At 57.0% G+C, this 21,126-nt stretch overlaps 1 protein-coding gene across 14 annotated transcripts in view; it reads right to left on the minus strand.

Annotated features, from left to right (window-relative positions):
* LOC123609612 (tubby-related protein 1-like) overlaps positions 1-21,126 on the minus strand; it is a 39,719-nt gene that overhangs the window by 9,202 nt on the left and 9,391 nt on the right. For 12 of the 14 annotated variants that reach the window (XR_006717858.1, XM_045500744.1, XM_045500753.1 and 9 more), the window contains 3 exons: positions 19,409-19,580; positions 6,486-6,737; positions 4,628-4,692 (listed from right to left, as the gene is read on the minus strand). Coding sequence is in view for 13 of the 14 variants with exons in the window: in XM_045500744.1 (XP_045356700.1) it covers positions 4,628-4,692; positions 6,486-6,737; positions 19,409-19,580 (489 nt within the window). In the remaining variant the exon portion in view is untranslated. Of the gene's footprint in view, positions 1-4,627; positions 4,693-6,485; positions 6,738-17,194; positions 17,788-19,408; positions 19,581-21,126 lie in introns of those variants that run through there. The other 2 variants (XM_045500755.1, XM_045500754.1) reach the window with 1 other exon arrangement.

The raw sequence follows: 21,126 nt of genomic DNA on the forward strand, positions 1-21,126 counted from the left end.
ATCTGTGCTGACAGCTTTGAGCCTGGAGCCTGCTTCTGATTCTGATTCTGCGTCTCCCTTTTTCTCTGCCCCTCCCCTGCTCATGCTCTGTCTCTCTCTCAAAAAAACAAAACAAAACAAAACAAAACAAAAAAACATAAAAAACATTTTATATCAATCAATCAATCAGCAAGGACTAAAATCCAGCCCAAGGTCTGCGGCTCAAGTTATGTGCCCTGGAGTAGGGCTGCCTCTAACCCAGAAGGGTATCTTTTTATTTTTCCAAAACAGGATGACTTTTTCTCTCTGATGTCTTCAGAGGAGACAGTTTCTCTCTCTTTTTTTTAAATGTTGATTTATTTTTGAGAGAGAGAGAGAGAGAGAGAGCAGGAGGGACAGAGAGAGGGAGACAGAGGATCCAAAGCTGCTCCATGCTGTCAGCACAGAGCCCTATCGATATGGGACTTGAACTCAAGAAATGTGAGATCATGACCTAAGCCAAAGTCAGATGTTTAACCGACTGAGCCACCCAGGTGCCCCTTTCTCTTTTTAAAACAGATTTATGTATGTATGTACATATGTATGTATTTAAGTAATCTCTGCACCCAATGTGGGGCTTGAACTCGTGACCCTGTGATGAGGTCACATGCTCTACTGACTAGCCAGCCAGGTACCCTGAGACTTTTTTCTGATTGTCATCACCAATGGCCATAATGCTCCTGTGGGCCATCAGATTATACATCGAGGCCATATCCTCTATGAAAGATCTCCCCCTGTACCACTGCTTACATCCTGTGTCAACCCCAACAGCTTGCCAGCCTATAAAACCAGGCCTGGCTCTGCTCCTGCTTTGCTCATCAGCTTCCTCCCCCAACATACCTTCCTTCTCCTTGGACAAATATATGGGCATATATATATCTACACACACACACACACACACACACACACACACACACACAGTAGGTGCCCTTAATAGCATTTCTTCTCCAGTGTATTACAAGGGTCTAACCCTAAGCCTGAGAGAACCTAAAGGTCACTGTTTTCCCACGAAACACAAGGGGACACATGGATCCTTCCAGGATGCTTCACACAGGCATTATCAGCAATGGCTGTGGGCTTTCTTTGCAAGTTGTTTTCATCCCCACAAAGAAACCGTTTCTTTTTCTTTTTAATCATATACCGCAAGTTACTGTTATGATGCCAGGTAGCCCTCTGCTACTGGGTTAGGGCCCAGGCTGGGTGTTCCTCGTGCTGCCTCACCGTGCACAGCAATCAGACACGTGTCCGGCGAGATTACTGATCACTCCATATCATGACAATAAGTGATGTTTCGTGGGCACAGCTATTGCTGCTGTCAGCATTTCACACCTCCCTCATCTGACCTTCATAGCGACACGGACAAGTCAGTACTCACATCATCCCTCGAGTTACAGATGATGAAACCAAAGCACAGAGAGGTGAAGCAGCTTATCCAAGGTCACACAGCTGGGGGCTAGAGCTGGGATTTGAACCGAGGTGGCCTGAGTCCAGAGCCCACTTCCCGCCAAGCTGTGCTGCCAGGATTCTCTGGACCCTTAGCACAGAGGACCACCGCCGAATGCTCAACTCGGTGACAGCTGGAAGTCACATGGAACTTAATCCTAATATAATGCTTAGCTGTTTTTTCAATGTGGAGGCATTGTACTTGCTATTAATTGCTGTATGTGTCTGTAAAAACCCTAAAACCACATTTTTAAACCAAAAGTAAAATAAAAACAACCAAAGAAAGCCCCTGCCTGTCATCTGGTTGCTCTTTGCAACACATAAAGACATGCTTAGTCCTCACAACCATAGGATGGGTCTGTCTGTCTTATCTATCTATCCATCCATACATCTATTTTTTTAAGATTTTATTTTATTTTATTTTGTTAGTTTATTGTCCATTTATTTATTTTGAGAGAGACTGAGAGCACGCAAGCACAAGCAGGGAAGGGGCAGAGAGAGAGGGAGAGAGAAAATTCCAAGCTGGCTCAGCGTACAGCTTGATGTGGAGCGCCAATCCACAAACCATGAGCTCATGATCACAGCCAAAATCAAGGGTCAGACGCTCAACTGACTGGGCCACCCAGGCAACCTAAATTTTATTTTCTTAAGTAATCTCCACACCCAACGTGGGGCTCAAACTCATAAGAGATGGGTCCTCTTTTACAGAGATATTAGACATCAGAATTCTAGGAAAGAATCAAGTTAGAGGAATGCTACCCTTGAAAAATGACCAAATTTTTAAATTCTGAGCTTGCCACCAGCTGGCCTGTAACACATCATCGTACAGCCAGCCTTCCTGGGATACCTGGCCAGGAGCAGGTACAATGTTCCTCTGAATCAAGAGGCTCTACTACCGTCCCTACACCTCAGGTCAAAGGGACTGAGCCTAAAGGTCCCTTGACCCCTTCCCACTCTGACAAACACGTTCCTATAAACATTTCTTCCGGTGAGGCAGGAGACAGTGCCCTTCTCACTGTCTGCAATGTGTCTGCAATGGCTTTCTGTTTAGTCTTTTTTTAAAAAATTAAGTTAGCTCTACACCCAACATGGGACTTAAAGTCACAACCCTGAGATCGAGGGTCACAAGTTCTTAGGGGCACCGGGGGGGCTCAGTTGGTTGAGCATCCGACTTCTGTTCAGGTCATGATCTCACGGTTTGTGGGCTCGAGTCCCACTTTGGATACTCTGTCCCCCTCTCTCTGCCCCTCCTCCGCTTGTGCTCTCTCTCTAAAAAATAAATGAAAAAAAAAAAAAAAAAAAAAAAAAGAGAGTGACATGTTCCTCCAACTCAGCCAGTCAGGAGCCCTGGCTTTCTGCTTATAAAGACAGAATAATAACAGCAATAGCAGCAGCAAATTCTTCTACAGTGCCCACTCTGTTCTAAGTGTCTTCACATAATAGCTAATTTAATGGCAGAGGAAGAGCCTGAGAGGCAAAGTACCCCTTCCCTGCAGGTAGCGGCGAGGGTATCTGAACTTGGGGGCATGATTAGCCAGCACCTCTGACAGTCAGTCCCAGGCCCCTGGGAACAGGGCCCTTGTCTGCCTGGTTCCCTGCTGTATCCCTCATGCCTAGAACATAGTAAGTAGTAGCTCACTGATTCGCTAAATGAGTAAATGCGGTTCAGTATGAACTGGCCCAGGGAAAGTGGTTAATAAAGGCCTGAACAGGGGCGTTTAAGTGTCGGATGGCTCAGTCGGTTAAGTGTCCGACTTCCGCCCAGGTCATGACTTCACAGTTTGCGAGTTCGAGCCCCACATCGGGCTCTGTGCTGACAGCTCAAAGCCTGGGCCCTGCTTCAGATTGTCTCCTTCTCTCTCTCTGCCCCTCCCCCACTCACACTCTGTCTCTCTCTCTCTCTCTCTAAAAAATAAACATTAAAAACAATTTTTAGAAAAATAATAAATGCCTGAATAAACGAGGGAGGTTCCTGCTCCCACACTGAGGGGGTGGACTCAAAACCTTCCTTTGAGACAACAGGATGGGACAGGTCAGCTCTGTCATATGCACATGGGGATCCGGGGAGGTGGGTGCAAGGTCCAAACCCCACCAGACAGGGAGGTTAGAAGAGCTGAGGATCAGAGGCGGCTTCCGGTCCTCCTGTCTGTGCGCCCAGCCTGCCTCTCTCCCAGGCACCCCACACGGAACCCACCCCAACCAGCTCCCTTTCAGGGCTCCCGTCAGCACACAGCTGCCCTCCCTGGCCCGGGGAGCCACCCGATCATCTCTCCATGCTGCCACCACTACCCTCACCATTGCCACTACCCAGGCCACCATCGCTGTGGATCTAGGTCCCTGCCTCTGCCTGGCCCTCCCTGATCCGCTGCCCCAGCTGCTCCAGGGCCAACATTCCTCGACAGCTGCCACCTGCCACTCCCTGTTCTATTCCCTTCCGTGGACCCAGCTGCCCGGAGGGGAAACCTGTCCCTCAGGCCTCCAGCCACCATCCTCGGCTCTTCCCGCCCCTCTCCCCACCCACCGCGCTGCTGACTGGGGGCTCTTTCCTGCCCGGTGGGTTCAGTCCGGGGTCCACCCCCTACCAGCCATGTGACCTTGAGGAAGTTACTTATCTTCCCCATAACTCAGTTTTCTCACCTGTAAAATGGAGGTAATTACTATACCCACCTCATAAGGTTACTGTGAGGAATAAATACATTAATATAGAGTAAGCCCTGTATGGGTTCCCAATTATTATACGTCTATCCAACTTCCTCAGCCTAGCAGAATCCTTTCCCCTTCTTCTGCCTGCCTAAATCCTAAGTTCCTACTTAAAAATGCATCTTGGGCGACACCTCCTCCAGAAAGCCTCGGCGGCCCCCCTCCTCCCTTCCCCTGCCCGGTCCAGGTCAGACCCTGTCCACTCGCCCACACTCTTTTGTTGGCCGTGCCGCCCTGCTCCGCACTCCTGTCACTGCAACCGTCTGTCTCGCTGGCTGGTCAGTGGGCCACTCAGGGCGGTGACCACGCACCGCTGAGGCTGCCCCACGGGGCTTCTCGGAGGTCACTCAGGTTGCGGTGGTGGTGGCCGGTCAGAGAGGACAGTGCCCCTTTCTCTACGACAGCGGCAAGAGCGGCCTGGGGAGTGTGTGTGGGCAGCGGGGATGCAGCACCTGTGTCTCCCTACCTGTTTTCTCGTCCGCGTCTTCCCCGTCCTCAGTTTGATGTAGCGCGCAATCAACTCATTTCGACCTGGATTGGGGTGAGAGAAGAATGAAGAGAGGCCAAGACCCGCCCTTCCCCGCCCCAAGCTGGGAAACCCACAGGCCTCTCCCCCAACGCTGCTCTTCTGTTCCCTCCCCGGACCCTCTTCACTCCAGCCGCCCCCCAAGGGCACGAGCGGGGCAGACGGAGGGTAGGGGGAGTCCCAGGTGCTCCCCGCACTGCCCTGGGGGAGTGAGTAGGGGGCAACAGGGTGGGAGGAGGAAGGTGGGGCAATGTCAGGCCGCCTGACAGGTTTCCCCGAAGACAGACAGGGGCAGGTGCGGCCAAAGTGCAGCAGGACAGCTGGGCCGCTCACTCCTAGCCCCAGCAGCACTTCCTTCCTCCCGGTGCCTGTCACCAGTGTTCACGTGTGAGTGAGGCCTGCCGCAGGTGGCACACGTCCCCAAGGGCGTCTGATGGAGTTCTGGATAGGCTCCTGTCCTAGCTGTCCTTGCCATGAGGAGAGACCCTGGACAAGTCCCTCTCCTTCTCTGGTGAAAGAGGCAGGAAGGACCCGATGGTCTCCACCACACCTTCTACCCTGACAGCCTGTGTCAAGATGTCACTGAGCACATCACTGTGTCCTCGAGCCTGTCACCGCCATGACGTGGCTTACCAGTGTCTCTCCTGACTTGTTGAGATGCCGGCAAATGCTTAGCCAATACCTTTTATCCCCCAAATCCAGGCTCCCTGGCCCCCAACCCCATCACCTCCCCAGAAGGGCCACATTCTCCAAATTCCTCTTCCATGACAGAACCAGCCCCACTGCCCCTCCCTTCCTGCCTGCCCCTCTCCACCCCACTCCCTCCGCCCTGTCTAAAAATACCCTGTGGGGCTGCCCCAGCCATCTGGGAGGTAGCAGTAGGGACAGGCAGCCCCCGCCCTATGGAAGCGCTCTGGAACATCTGCCTGCCCACGAGTGGGCTCTGGGGCTAGGGCGAGCATGGCACAGAGGGTGGGGACAAGGGACACTGCAGTCCTTACCACTTGGCCCAGCTGTCTCCTTCCTGGCCCCCGTCATGGTCATGGATGCTGGGAGGGGATGGGCTGAGGGCTTGCCTCAGTCAGCCATAGCCCGTCAGGGAGGGTTGGAGGGAGCCGGCAAGGAGCCAGGCCCAGAAGGGTTGAGTTATCCCAAAAATGCAGCTCTGGGAGAGCCCTCTCGGGGCTGGACAAGAGGGGGACACTCCCTTCTGGAGGCAAGGGATGGGCAAGGTGGCAGAGAGCAGGCCAGGAGAGCAGGAGACACTTGGGAGGTGGTCTGAGGAATGAAGGCGTCTCCTGGTCTCTCCAGCCCTCTTCCTAACCCAGGCCCCTGTCGCCGCGCGGCCTCCCACCAGCGCGCAGCGCCCCCATCCCACACCCAGGAACTGGAGGGAACTCGCCAGTAGGACACCCCAGGTCTTACCCTGGGGCTTCCCCACCCTCTGTGGGGAAAGACCTTGTCCCAGGCCTAGCCTGGAGCACACTGGACTGACCCAGTTTCCTGTGTCCACTGAGTCACCCTGAAACCTGTAGGCCAGCAGGGGGAGGAGAGGAGGAGCCGCCGGGGGTGTCAAGGTGTGGGCCTCACTCTGGTGGAGGGGGCGAGCCTGGCTTGTTTATGAGGAGGATCCAGACACACAGGCTTACACGCCCAGACTCGCCCGTGGCAGGCTGGCGGCCTCACAGGACTTCGCCAAACCGGTTGGGTGAGGGGGCAGAGAGCAGGGGGAGGTGCCAGGGAGGGCCAGGCCACCTCTCTGGTCCTGTCCAGTGTCCCTGTGCCTCCCCGCACGCACCGTACATCTTGCCCTCGTCTGACAGGATGATCTTGCGGCGGCCGCAGGGCGGGTAGATGGCCAGGGCCTCCTGGAAGCTCTGCTCGATGTCGGGGCTCCACACACCCTCCGCGTCGTTGTCCAGCCCCTTGTCCAGGCCCTCGGGCCCATCCTCCCGGGCCTCCCCGGGGCTGCTGCTGGCATTCCAGCTGTTGGACGCTATTGTGCTGGTTGCTCTGGGCTCTGGGCCTGAGCCCGCTGGGCAGCCGGAGCCTGTGGGGCAGACACAGAGGAGTTAGGGCCAGGCTTCTCCCAGATCACAGCAATCCCCCACCCCAGGGGCAGGTGCTCCAGGGCAGGGTGGAGGTAACCAGAGGTGATGCCTGTTCAGCGCTGTGTGACCTTGACCGAGCTACATCACCTCTCTGAGCTTTCGGTCCTATAAGACAAGGAAAAGGTCTCCTTGAGGTTGTGAGGGAAATGAGATCATGACAAAGTACCAACCCCCAATGCCTGACTCATAAAACACGCGAGACATAGTCTTGGTGGTGATCGAAAACAACAATAATAATGCCTATATCTGCACGGCACTTTTGTGGGGAAGAAGCACATTCATATTCATTTAATCCTCAAAGCTAAGGCAGGGAGGGCAAGGACTGGTGCCCATTATTCAGATGAGAGACTGAGGCTCCCAAGGTTATGCGGCTGCCAAAGGCATCGTGACGAGTGGAGAGGAGAAACAGGAGTGGGGCCCGGTGTGTCTGCAGCTCTCAGAGGGGCTGCTCGGCTCTGACTCTGCCTGCTCCTCCTCGGGTCTTGGGCATCCACAGCCAGGGACCCCCCCCCCCCTCACCTCCTCAATCTCCCCCTGCCCCAGTGCAACCCTGCTGAAGACCCATTATGCGGGATGGGGAGGGTCCCTGACCCAGGAAGGGTGTGGTTTTGACTTCCCTAAAAGATAACTCACAAGGAACCTAAACATGGGGGCTGGGACTGTCCCAGGAATTGCGAGGAGGGAGGGATGCTGGCTGGCAAGGGAGCAGCTGAGAAGGTGCCTGGCCAACAGCCTTGCTCAACCCCACTGGCTCCTCCGTCCCACTTCCTGTTCCTGCACCTCCCGGCCCCACAGCAGCCCATAAACCACCCACACGCCTGCCCCTGCCCTGGCCCACATTGCAGATGGGCCAGGGCTCTGTAAACTCTGAGTTCCCTGCACACGCCAGACTGGGTGATTAACTTAGACCGCACCCGGCAGTGCCCCCAACACACACAGCTCCAAGGCTCACCCCCAACCCCCTTCAGCCTCAGACTCTGCATGGCCAATGCATTATCAGGGTCCTGGGAGCCTTGGAGCCCAAGACGGCTACATCCAAGGACTTTGCTCTGGCCTGCAGGGAAAGCGGGGGGGTGGGTAGGGTAGGAAAGAGATGTGGAGACCCCTCTGCAGCCAAGGAAGAGAATTCTTTCCCCTCAGACAAGAATTCCAAGTCCTGCCAAATGGGTAGAGGGTCCTCTCTGCGGGGCCACCTGTTTAGGGAGGCTTGAAGAGTGTGGCTAGTGGCAAAGGATGGGGAGGGCCTAGGAGGCCTGAATGTCAGAAGGATATAGACTTAAGATTACTAATGAGGGGCGCCTGGGGGGGCTCCATCAGTTAAGCGTCTGACTTCAGTTAAGCGTCTGACTTCAGCTCAGGTCATGATCTCACGGTTCGTGGGTTCGAGTCCCATGTTGGGCTTTGTGCTGACAGCTCGGATCCTGGAACCTGCTTCGGATTCTGTGTCTCCCTCTCTCTCTACCGCTTCCCTGCTTGTGCTCTGTCTCTCTCTCACACACAAAAATAAACACTAAAAAAAATTTTTTTTAAATAATAAACATTAATATTAAAAAAAAAGACTACTAATGAGAGCACCTGTTATATGGCAGGCACCGTTCTGGGATTTTACACGCATTGATTCATTTAATCCTCAAAATAACCCATGGGGTAGAGACTATTACTAGTCCCACTTTACAGATGAGGAAACCAAAGAACAGAGAGGTTAAGCAACTTGTCAGACACACAGCTAGTAAGTGCTGGAGCTGGGCTCTGAGCATAGGCAATCTGGCTTCAGTCCCTTAATCAAGGGGATGAAGCTGAGAAGCCTCACCACCTTGAGCCAGAAAGGAGGCCCAGCTGTCATGGCAACCGCTCTGAGCCCACCCAGTGGGGTCCAGACCAGGGGCCTCCCCCCCAGCCCAAGTAGCTGGGGCAACTTCAAGGACACCCATATTCCTGAAGCCCTTTCTGTGAGGCCTCCAAGACCAGGAGGAACAGCTCTCCCACACCAGAGGGGTGGCCAGGGAGAGAGGAAGCCATGCTCCTGACCAGTGAGACGGCCAACTCCTCTACTCCCAGCCTGTCTCTCCCCACCGGAAGTTATATCCCCATCCCCTCCTTAACTCCTGAGGCCACGTTCTTGGAATAAAAATGTGAGAGGGCAGAGACTCAAAACTGGAGACCCAGTGACTCCCATATTGAGGTAGTTGAGATGCAGGGCCTCCTCCCAGATCCGACACTGCCACAGGCTATGAGGGGAGGCAGAAGAGGGGCTTCAGTGGGCTAAGACCCCTCCCAACAGAGTCCTCAACGCATTTCCCCCCAAATCCTTTCCTGAGGCCTCCCTCAGAGCAGCAGGGGCCCAGCGCATGGGGGGCCCTGGCAGCCCCAGACTTTTTACAGCAATTTTCCTGCCTCCCCCAAGTCTCTGCCCGCCTCCCCTCTTCCAGGCGGTGGCCCCCCCCCTTCTCGGGGTGATGTCAGCCCCGCCCCGCCCCCCGCAGGAGCACTGTGGCCAAATATGGCGAACACAGCAGTGCTTGGGAGCTGGGACAGACTGGGGGGGCGGGGCGGCGGCCCCTGGCTGGGACCGCTGGCAGCTGGTGAGGGGGAGGGGAGCCCAGGGGGCGGCTGCAAGGACGAGTCAAGGAGACAGGGGGACCACCGTCCCTTCCGCTGGCTCATAGGCACGGGCAAGGCTCACTTTCTAGGAACACTCCTGTGGGCACAGGCGCCAACACAGGGGCCCACAGGTGACCCCTGCCCCACACAGCCACGCACAGGTATGCTGTGTGGGTGCCTGGACTGACATCCAAATGAGAATGTCCGTACCCCCCAGGCTGAGGCACACCCGTGGACGTCGGCAAGCGGGCAGCTGCGCCAGGCAGGGGGCTGAGCTGGGGTCTCTGTCCTAGGGCAGCGCTCAGGAGTCTAGGCCAGCTGCTCTGGTCTTCCCAGAGTTACCGCTGTGGGTTGAGGACCGAACCTCGGACCCTCACATCACTGGGGACCCAGCTCCGGGGCTGCGGGCTCTTCAGACGGCTACAAGCTGGACGCGTGTGGGACTCAGGCACGGTGGAGGGAGGAATGGAGAGGGGTGCCCTGGGGTGAGAGGTGGCCCGGGGCAGGGTCTCCTCCCCGCTGTGCAGAGTGGGGTGGGGAGGGATGGCAGCCCCCAGCTGCTTGTTGGTGCTCACTCAGCCGTCCAGGGCGTCTGCCTGCGGGACTGGGCCACCAAGAGGGGTGGGAGACAGGGAGGAGGACTTGAGTGAGGGGCAAGGGGGTGGAGCCTGGGAAGAGTCTGGGGGTGGGGTAAAGTAGACAGAGACAGATAGACAAGAAAGACAGACAAGAAAGACAGACAAGGGAGACAGGAGAGTCCCAGAGAATAAGAGACAAAACCCCCACAAAACCTTGGAGTGAGACCCAGAGAAGGAGAGATCCAGAGAGAGACAGAGCTGGACCCAGAGACAGTGACCAACAGACCCAGACAGATAGAGACCAAGATCCCGAGAGACAGAGGCACACAGCTGGGGGGGGGGGGGGGGAGAGGCAGGGAGGGGAAATATCAATAAACTCAGACACAGTCAGGCAGGGAGGGAGGGGAGGAGCCGGCAACAGAAAGACCCAGAGTTCAGGACAGACCTAGAAGGAAGGAGTGGCAGGGAAGCCACAACAGGGCCAGGTCCAGGGCATCCCACTCCTGTCCCATCTGCTCCGTCCCTCTTAGAGACCACCTCCTATCTCCCTCTGCAGTGGCCCTTTACTACTGCAGGCTGTGGCCCACTGCCTTTACCCCCGGTCTGACCAGCCATTCCTGCTTCCACTGTCTCAGGGCCCTCAGCCTTCAGAGGTCAGAGGTGCCTCTGGTGGTGGCAGGGATGGGAGCTGGGAGCTAGGAGCTAGGAGGCTGGGTGAGCAGGCTTTGGGGCCCTGGGGGAGATAAGGGGCACCCTGCTGCCCACTCCCCACCCTGGGGCCAGATTGCTGGAATAACTGGCTGGACAGCTCCAGTGATGGGAGGCCAGAGCTGGGCAGCCACACGCACGGGCCCTAGGCCCCCACCCCCACGGGGCCCGCAGCCTCCAAACCACCCAGCCCACAGCTCCCTTTCAAGGGAGGAGAGGAGAGAGCTCCCCCAGACTGCCCTGACTGGGGATTCAGACAACGCCAGTCGAGGCAGGTGGGTGTTGTCCCCACGTCCCCCTGCCCCCTCCCTTCCATACCAGCCCCACTGGGAGGACGAACTAGCCCAGTGACCCTCCTGGATTAGAGGCCAGCCGCTGTCCACTTCTGCAGGGACCACAGGGCCTCCCCGTGCTCTCACTCGGAGTGAGAACATTGGTCAAAAGGCAGAGGGATTTTAGTGAAATCAGCAGTTGCACCCCCAATCTCCCACCCCCAACCCTGGGCTGGGCTGACCCGCCAGGGGGTTGAGGATGGGAGGGCAGTTGATGAGGGCTAAGGGAACCTCCCCACCCCCTCTGCCTTTCCCTGCTTCCTTCTCACCCGCCCCCACAGCGGGGCCAGCTGTTCTCCAGCTGCCAGAAGCTCCCACCCTAGAAGTAGCCATGCTCCGGTTGGGACTGCAGAGGGGGCAGGAGGGGGATGGTGTCTGCCTCCCCCACCTCCAGCACAAGGACCCCTGAGGGACCCGGCCAAGTGGCCACACCCTGCCAGGCTGGGGAGGGAGTACCCTCCTCCCTGGAGTAGGGTACAGATTTTTACAGGAGGAAGCAATTTGCAGAGCCCTAGGAGGGAGGTGGGGAGGCCTCCTCCCCTCTCTCCGGCTTATTAATGTGCTTCCAATTTGGGAATCAAGACTCTCTACACCCACCCCCACTATGCAGGGCACAGGCTTCCTGGGGTGCAGAGGGGGCAAGCAGCCCCCCAGGCTTCCTTCCCCAAAGCTGATCCTCGCTGTCCCAGCACTGCGCCCCCCCCACCCGTGTAGGAGAGTGGGAGGTAGAGTCTCAGCGACCTCAAACCTCTGCAGAGAGAAGGGGCCCAGTGACCAGACCTCCCTTCACCTCTACTCTGGGACTCTGTCCTGTCTCATCTTTTTTTTTTTTTTTTTTTTAACTAAGTAATCTTGATGCCCAACGTGGGACTCAAACCCATGACCCCCGAGATCAAGAGTCACATGCTCCACTGACTGAGCCAGCCAGGCATCCCTGTCTCCTCATCTTGTCCCACTGCAGCGAAGACCAGGAATCCAGCTTGTGGGTAGGGGCAGGGAGGCAGCCAATGGGTAGCTTGGGCAAGTGGGTTTCCCAGTTCTCCATTCACATGCCCACGGCCCGCCTCAGCCTGCCTGCACCCAGGCCCCTGGTACCCTGTGTCACGTGACGTCACGCACTGAGCTGCCACCAGTCCCTCGGCCAATCCCCCCACTATGAGAGTCACAGTGTCCTCTATAAACACACACAGGCTTCCTCTTGGTCCTCCTCTCACGCGCATACTTGTCCAACCCCCCCCCCCCCCCCAGCCACTGTCCCGCACAGTCACTGTTACCTGCGTCTCTAGCCTTTGTTTCTTTTTAAACTTTCTACTGTGGTAACCCATACATAACATCACATTTACCATTTGAACCGTTTTTAAGTGCCCCATTCAGCGGCATTTACGAACTTTCCTTCTTTGTTTCGGACGGTTATCTTTTTCACGCTCCTCCATGCGGACGCCCCACGAATCAGGGTCCCAGGCCCTCAAGTTCATCACACACAGTACCCGGGGTGTGCCTGGCACAGCCCTGACAGTTGTCACCCACACTGTTCTATGGTCCCAAGCAACCTCAGATAGTGCCCAGGCACAGAGGCCGCCTCAGTCACGCCCCGCGCTTCCCATGCCACGCGGCACTGCCCGGGCAGGGTCTGGAGCTCTGGTTCACCTACACGCCTCTTTCCCACCCCCTTATCACGACGGCCGCTCAGCACTGTGTCAGGATGGCTTCTCCTCACACACACCACGTCCCGTCCTAGTTTTCGTCATGTGTCACGAAGAGTGGCACACACAGCCTATCAGAGTTCCTACACACCTGAGGCTCCTTCATACGCTGTTCACACCCACACACACGTAGTCACACCACTGCATCACACATCACGCAGGTGGCTCATTCTGCTGATCACACACACACACACACACACACACACACACACACACACGGCATCAAACGATTGCAGCATCCCTCATGTATTCTGAGCATCAGGATCCCATCCAGTGTCAGACAGAGGCTCACATTGTTGGGTCTTCCATAAAACACGTCCCCCATGATGGCCACTCACACACACAGACCGTGTGCATGGCTTTCTTTCACACACACACTGAGCCTGTCGTTCATGGTGGCTCCCACATACACACGGTGTCGGTCACTCACACGAGTGTTACAAAGTCACAGGCAATGTCACATAAGGCTTCCCTCGCATACAAGTCCAGCCTCACACGCAGTCACGCACGCTGGTTTTAGCCGGTTCTGTCACGCGCACACCCCCCGCACACGCAGTGTCACCCACACAGAATGTCCCACTCAGCCTCTCTCTCACACACGTCCAGCGTCACACATGGCTGCACTCTCATTTCCCTCTATCACTTCCTGTCCTTTTGGGACTGGCAGGGAGCACAGGAAACAATCAGCACTCTAGGAAACCTCAAGGGCTGAGGCTTTAGGGAGACCCGTGGCCTCACAGGATTCTCTGGCCTCCGGCCTTCTGCGGGACCCTTAGAGGACAGGCAAAGAAGTCCTTTCCCCTCTCGGGTCCTCCTCTGAGGGGCAGCACACCTCCTGCAGACAAGCCTAGGCTGGCACAACACCAGGAGAGAGGTGAGGCCAGGGCAAGGCCTTGAGGACAGGCCTGAATGTGATCTGCTGACCTCTGACCACAGAAGTTCCCGCCATGGCCCCAGGGCTGCCCCACAGGCCCATGGAGACCTGGTTCCTCAAGGCCACCCCTCCAACCCCACAGCTTCTGCAGCCCCCACGTGGGAAGAAGAGGCTGTGACCTCCTAGCTTCCTCCACAGCTCTTAAGCTGCAGCATGAATAGCCCTCATGGCTCCCTGGCTCCTTGGGGTCTGGCACCCCAGATCCCTTCCCTTCTCCTCACTGTGGATGGACTCTTCAGCTCCTCATCCCTTCGTAAGTGAGGAGGTAGGGGGTATTGGTAGCTTCTGTTCCCTTCCAGCTTCTGCCCCGAGCCCCTAGTGGGGTCCAGGAATCCGGCTGAGGGGCAGGCCATGCAAGTGACCTCTCAACACAATTCACCCTGGCCAGCCTTGCCAGACCCCAGGGCCACTTCAGAGGACAAGTTTCCTCAGCTCTGCCTGGCTTCCCTGTCCCTTGCTGCCTGCAACCCTTTCAGCCATACTCCCCTGGTTTACATACTCCTCAGTCACCCCCTGGTTTGTCCTCACCTTCTTCCTTAGGCCACTGGATCACCCACTCACCTCTCCAGACCTCACCAGGTTCACGTTCCATAATGGAAGGAGAAGGCAGGCCAGCTGACTAGGAGGCTGGGACTCTGGAAGGTGCTCAAAGATAAGGGACCTGAGAAGTCAATTTATTCTGAGCAGGGAAACTGAGGGCCCAGATGACACAGGTGGTTAAAAGCCCAGCTGGGACCAGATCTCTAGTTCCTTGACCTTCTCTTTGAGATATCCCCTTCTCGTTTTAATATTTCCTCAACTGGCAGAATGCACAGGGTCTACAAACCTGAGGGTGAGGGTGGGAGCACAGACCAGGATGCAGACACACACACACACACACACACACACCACACACACACACACACACACACACACACACACACACACAGAGCTCTGTCCTGCCAATCATTGACCATCCCACTGAGCCATTCCCCAGTCCAAATACGCTAATTAGCATTAATTATTGTTCCCTCCCTTAGGGGGGTGGGAGAAAGGCTCATGAGGTTGAGAATCCAATTGGTTCTTAACCTCTCCCTCCCTGAAGAGGGGGCATCAGGGCCCCTGAAGTCACCCTCACCTGACAGCCTATTCCTAGAAGATACATCTGTCCATCCCCTACCCACAGGGCGAGCAGGGATCCAGAAGACCATAGAACCATGTCCTGAAATGACACACTCCTGGTGAGGGGGGGGGGGGGGGGGGTGGTTCTTGGAAAAGGAGCTACAAGAATCTGGAAGGGAGGAGAACATAGTTCTCCCACATCTCCAACTTTTGGGGTCTTTGGATATTCTCCTTGTCCCAGGCTGTCCCCAACATGCTAACCAAGGAGGTGTCCTCGCCCCCTGCACTGGGGTGGAACATGTATACACAGAACCAGCCACAAGAGATGGGATACACAGAGCCGCCATGGGCACCAGCCCCTAGAGCTGTGTCCAGTCCCTACCCCCATCCCCTGCTTTCCTGGACTACAAGTCCAGGCCTGACCTGGTTCTGCCTCTACCTGGAGAGAGAGAAAGCACAGAGGGAGGTGCCCCCTGAGAAGCCCTCCCTCAAGGCCTCATTCTCTCTTGTCCAGAAAGAATCTCTGAGCCCTGGATCAGGGCCTCTCTCCCAAAAAGGTGACAGAGTGGGGTCTCAATGACACTTTCCCGGGGCCTGGCTAGCTGAAAACCAAATGCAGACAGGCACTCCTGACCTTTCCTCCCCAGGCAGGAGTAAAGGGCATGACAGACAATGGTGGTGGGGAGGGAGGGAGGGGGGAGAACAAACCTCCTTCAAACCCTCTAAAGTCTAAACAAGGCTCTGAGGAAGTGTAGCGAAAATAAGGCCCCAAAACCAGCCCCCTTTGGAGCCAGGCTCTTAGAGCCCTGGTCTGGAACTCCGAACCCCCACCCACTGGGGCAGAACTGGACGGAGCTTAAGCCCCTGCCTCTCAGGGGGCACACGCCCAGGGCGCGCAGCTCTGCTCCCAGTCACCCTCCACAATCCAGCGCAGCCACAGGCACCGCGCTCAGGAGCCGGCCTGGACGCCGGGAGGCCGGGCCCGAGGCCTGCGTGGAGCTGGAGCCGGGCGGGCTCGGAGAGCGCGCGAGCCGGGAGTCCAAAGGGCGGCGGGGCCCGGGACTGGGAGTCCCGGGTACGAGCTCCCCAGTGGCAGGGCCCCCGAACCGTGCGCCCCCAAGACCCCTGCCTCGGCACCCCATACTCGGACGGTGGGACAGACGAAGGCACCGGAGACAATCTCCCGGTTCCCCGACCTCCCCCAACCAACTCGTCCGGGTCGCGGGGGGAGGGGGGTAGGGGTGGGAGGGGTGGGCGGGGCTTCCCGGAGAGCTTTTCCCCCCCTTCCCTCTAAACTTCCCGGCACCCAGATCCGGGGCTCAGGCTCAAGCTGGACAATAGCTCGGGGATCTAGCCCCCCGCGAGTGCCCCCCCAATCCAGAACCAGCCAACCAAACCACCTCTCCCAGTACGGCCTCTTCCCGGCGTCCTCCCGGCTTACCTGGTCCGAGCTCGGGGGGGCGCTCCGGCCGGGCCGCTCCGCCGGGCCCGAAAAAGCTGAGAGGGGGGCCGGGGAAGGGGGGTCTTGGGGAGGGGGCTGGCCGGAATGTGCGGAATGAGCCGGGCCGGAGCGGGAGGCGCCGGGCGCGGAGGAGGGAGCGAGCGGGACGGAAAGTTTGTGTTGAGGAGCCGGGGCGGGGGGTGGGGGCTGCGGGGAAGGAGGGGGCGGGGCGCGCAGGGGGGCGGGCACCGACCGGGAGGGGCGGGGCCGGGCCGCGCGGGGCCGCCCCCAGTCGGCGCTCGGGCTGCCCACCCCATGGCTTCGCGACCTGTGGCTGTTCCCGGCCTTCCCGCGCCTAGGCGCTTCGCTCCCCGCCTGCCAGTGCCACGCTCCCAACTTCTCCCTGCACGCCGGGCCTTACCCCACCTCCCCAGGACCCCACGGCAATTTGGGGCTCGGGGCTGGGCGGGGCCGAGGGCGGAGCTCCCGCCTAGCCGGCTGGACTCCCGTCGGGGTGCCGCGTCACGAGGAGCCCCGGGGGGCCGAAGCGCACGGGCCTCAGGGCTCCCTACCCGCACCCCCCCGCCCCCCCACGAGTCCGGAGCTGCCGAGGCGGAGCGCCCTCTCCGGCCCGAGAGCCCGCCCCCAATTCCCGGGGCCCCAGACCCCGCCCCGCCCTGGCGACTGCGCCCTCCATGCCCGGACCCGGTTTGTCTGGTTCTCCCCGAGAGGCTTGTTTCTCGAATTTCTCCCTTTCCCCCTCTTCCCGGACCTCCGGGGCCCTCCCTCTCGGCCCGGGGCCCCCGCGGGGGGCGTCTCGACACTACGAGCCCGCCGAGTTTCGGTAGGACCGGCGCTGGGCGCGGGGGAGGGGACGCGGGAGTGCCCCGGGCCTGGGCGGGAGCGGGGTGGGGGTGTGGGGAGGGAGGCCTCCAGCCCGCGCTCCGGACCCCTCCCGCCGCCCAATTCTCGGCACGCGCTGAAGAACCACTGCTCGCTGGGCCGGGGACGCGGCTTTATTGGGGACGTGGGTACCCGGTCTTCGTCCCCCATCACCTACCCCCTCCTCCGAACCCGCCCCACTCCGCGGAGCCCTAGTACGATCCCGGAGGGGGTTAAAACAACACTGACTACTGCTCCTGGACAGGAAGTGACTGGGGCGCGGGGCGGGGAAGGGGGGCGGCTGGTGAAGCGGCGCAGGCTAGCTCCGCGACCAGATGTGTGGCTCCCAACTCCAGATGTTCTTCATCTCTGTCGGACCGCCGTCTGAGCTCCTCCCCTGCCTCGGCCTGTGCCAGGCTGGAGAGTGGATGGAGGTCACCCAGAGACAGTGAGGGGTCAGCCCCCGACAAGAGAGGAGTCTTCAGTGGGGGCTTTGGTGAATAGACACTGCAACCCTCCACTGAATCCTTTCCCCCACCCTTGGAGGGCGCTGGGGGCGCTGGGGGCTGCTGGGGTCATTCGCAGGCCAGCTTCCCATCGAAACTGGAGAGGGCGATGGCGAAGGCCTGCAGGGCGCACAGCGGGTACCGGTAGTCTAGGGTGAAGGCGTCCTCGGCCACGCGGCCGAACTGCAGTACAATGTAGTCGGCTGTGGACACAGACAGGGGTGGGGTGGCCCACGACCTCCTGGGTTCCCATTCCTGGCAGACAGCCCCCTCAACACTGGGAACAGTTCCCCTCCCTTGTATTGGAACACTAATCCTCAGCCACCCTCTCAAGTATTCACCCCTCCACCCATCCACCCCTTCTTATCTGGCCCAACCAGTCCCACCTGCCGGTTTACCAGACTTCTGACTGACTGTAAGCCCCTGAGGGCAGGGACCCTGCCTTATCTTCTGCCACCTAGGGCTATGTGTATGACAGGCACTTAAATATAGGAACCTGTCACACTTCCCCAAGCCTAGAATCCTTTTCTTTCCATTGTCTCTGGCCTCATTCCTTCTTCCCATCCCCAGACACCAAGTCCCATCTTAGACTGCCAGGCTCTATCTCTTAACTAGCCCCCTGAATCCTTCCTTATCCAGTGGCTCCACTCAACCCCATCCCATATCTGGTCCAGGTTCCCAACCCTAGTCCCAACACCTCCCCCAGCATCCATAGAGACAGGAAGTTGCTAAAAATACCCCTGATCTCTGCAGACCAGGCTCCACCAGAAATGTGATCTGGAGAGCAGTTTTCCAAGGCCTTGGGACAGGTGACACTGGGGAACCATCCCTAGGATGGAGTGGGGGATGGAGAAGTTGCTCAATGGTAGCCAATCCTGGGAACCTTGGTGTCCCTTGGGAGAATATCTTTCCATCCCCAAACTTCCTTAACCCTAGTGGGAACTTCTCCCCCAGGCTTGTAACAGGGACATTTGTACTTAATTGTGTTTTCTGGGCATATCTTTTTTCCCTAATTCCTCGAGGCCAGGCCTTTGACCTTACTTGAGAGAGGACAATAGAGTAGGCATTCAGAAATGCTTGATTAATATTCCCTACCCCTACAAGGCAGCCATCCTGAAGGGGTTAGGAGCTGGGGCTCTGGAGCCAGACCACCTGCGTTCTCAAGCCAGCTCTACCTCTTAATTGCTTTATGACCTTGGGGAAGTTACTTAACCTGTCTGTGCCTCAGTTTTCTCATCTGCCAAATAGCGACAAAAATACCTTCCTCACAGGGTTATTGAAAAGATTTAATGATTCAGTATCTGTAAAGTCCAGAGAACAGTGCCTAGCACATGGAAAGCACTGTGCAAGTGTTTTTGAAATAAATTTCGATGGCCAGTGGAACCTCCTGGAGTTGCTGCCTTTGGGGAAGGCGCTGCCCTCTCTGAGCCTCAGCACCGTCTTTGACCACATAGACGTTGCGCTATCAGTGGTTTTCAAACTCCAGCAGATTAATTCTCCCTTCAACACAGTTTTTCTTACCCAGGGTATCCCAGTATCTACCCCAGGCTCTGGTCAATGCTAGAAAGAAGGCCTGGAACAACGAGCCCCAAGATACTTGGAATATCTGAGGCTCCTGGGAGCATGGTGTCAATGCCCCTGCAGGAGGGAGTAACCTTCCTGGTTGTTCTGGCTCCAGCAATAAAGGACAGCTCTGGGGGGGGGGGGGGGGTTGCAGCGAGAGAGTGAGAGCACGCAAGCGTGCACGCAAGAGGGATGGTGGGGAAAGGGCCTCAGTGAGGGTTGGGATTCTGGAGGTGGTGGCTCGGGCCCTCCGACACTCACGGTCATCGGCGTGAACAATCTGGAAGTTCTTGACGGAGGCTTGTGTGACTCGGCCTTGGAAGTTGAGGGTGTAGGAGCCGCTGTCTTCATTCCAGATGGGGGGCTTGTTGTGCAGCTCGATGAGGCTCTCCAGTGTCTTGTTTTGCCAGCGCACCAGCAACCCATCGCTGGTCTGGGGTGCCAGGGGGAGAATTAGGAAGAGGGCGGTTAGAGGGGGCCGAGGTATCTCGGGACCGAGGGGAAGGGGCCTAGGAACCTGAGCACGCCTTTGCGTGTCTGTGTTAGCGTGCAGCCTGGATATCAACATCCGTTCAGGGGATCCTTGAGAGCACGTTTGGTCTCTGTGGTGTCCTTGTGGGCATGGGCTACATCTGTGGGAACGGGGTTTTGCTGTGGGATGCCAAAGCGGAGAGTTGGAAAACGGAAAGTAGCATCGGGCACACAGCAGGTGCTCTGGGCTGTGGATACCCAAGGGGTCTTAGGAATGGCCACATGCTGGTACCTGATTACAAGGATGAACCAGACATTCTGGGACCCACAAGGAGCTCACAGTTGCTCTTGCAGAGACAGGTAAACAGTTAAAATAAGATGTCCTGGAAGAGAGTTTCTTGAAGGAAGGAGTGGTGTCTATATGATAGTGCTCTTGAAATATATCTTTCCCGAGTTTCCTGAGTCACATTCATGGCTTAGAGTGAGTCCCCTCAAGATCATGTCCTCCCCGAAGCCTTCCTGACCCCATGTCTGATTTAGATGTCTTAGCTGTGAGTCTCCGTGACACCTTGCTTTTATGGTTTCTCCCACTGTACTCTAATGGACAACATTAGATACTCTAAGGGCGGGTATAATAGTTTAATGTCCCTGTGCCTCAGTTTCCCTCACAACAGAGTATTGTGAGGATTAAATAAGTTAATAGTGCATGGAATGTTATTCAGATCAGTTCCTGGCACAGAGTAAATGCTCAGTAAATATCATGGTTCTGATGGTAACTGTTGTGTTGATTTTGGATCCTCGGTGCCTGGCTTTAATGAATGATCATAGAATGAATGAATTGTGAAACGGAAAAGAGTTACCTAAAGCAGCACAGGGTGGTTCTTACGAAGCCCAAACATGCTCAGGACACACTGCCTCTGGAGCATTTGTGTGTTTGTTCCAGGCATGGAAGGAGTAACTGTGGGACCCTACGTGCCTCGTGCACCATGGGTTGGCCCGGCCTCTCAATACGGTGTGACTTTCCAGCAGGGAAGGATGCATGATCAGCTGGTGGCTGTGATTTTTCATTGTAAATGAGTAAAGTGACTTGACTAAGAGCACGGAGCATGCCAGTCCGCCTGTCTGTGAAACCTTGGGCTCACTGACTTGCAGTGCTAAGGCAGCGGAGCAAGGGACTGACACCTAAGGAGGCCACCTCTCCCCAGGACATCTCTCCATCTTACCCTCTCCCTCACACACACATACACACACAAAAACAAGCAACCTTTGCTTTTTAAAATAAAAGTCAAATCATGTCACTCCTGAGAACCCTGTTGTGGCTTCCTGTTTCTCCCAGGGGTAGAAACCAGTTGTACAGGTCCAATCTACCCCTCACTCTCACCTCTCACCTCAAACCCACCAGGCACCACTCTGCCTCAGGGCCTTTGCACTGGCTCTTCCCACTGCCTGGATGCTCTTTCCCCAGATATCCACAGGCTTGCTCCCTCACCTCCTTCAGGTCTTTGCTT

This window comes from Leopardus geoffroyi, chromosome B2 (genome assembly GCF_018350155.1).
Source record: "Leopardus geoffroyi isolate Oge1 chromosome B2, O.geoffroyi_Oge1_pat1.0, whole genome shotgun sequence".
NCBI lineage: Eukaryota > Metazoa > Chordata > Mammalia > Carnivora > Felidae > Leopardus > Leopardus geoffroyi.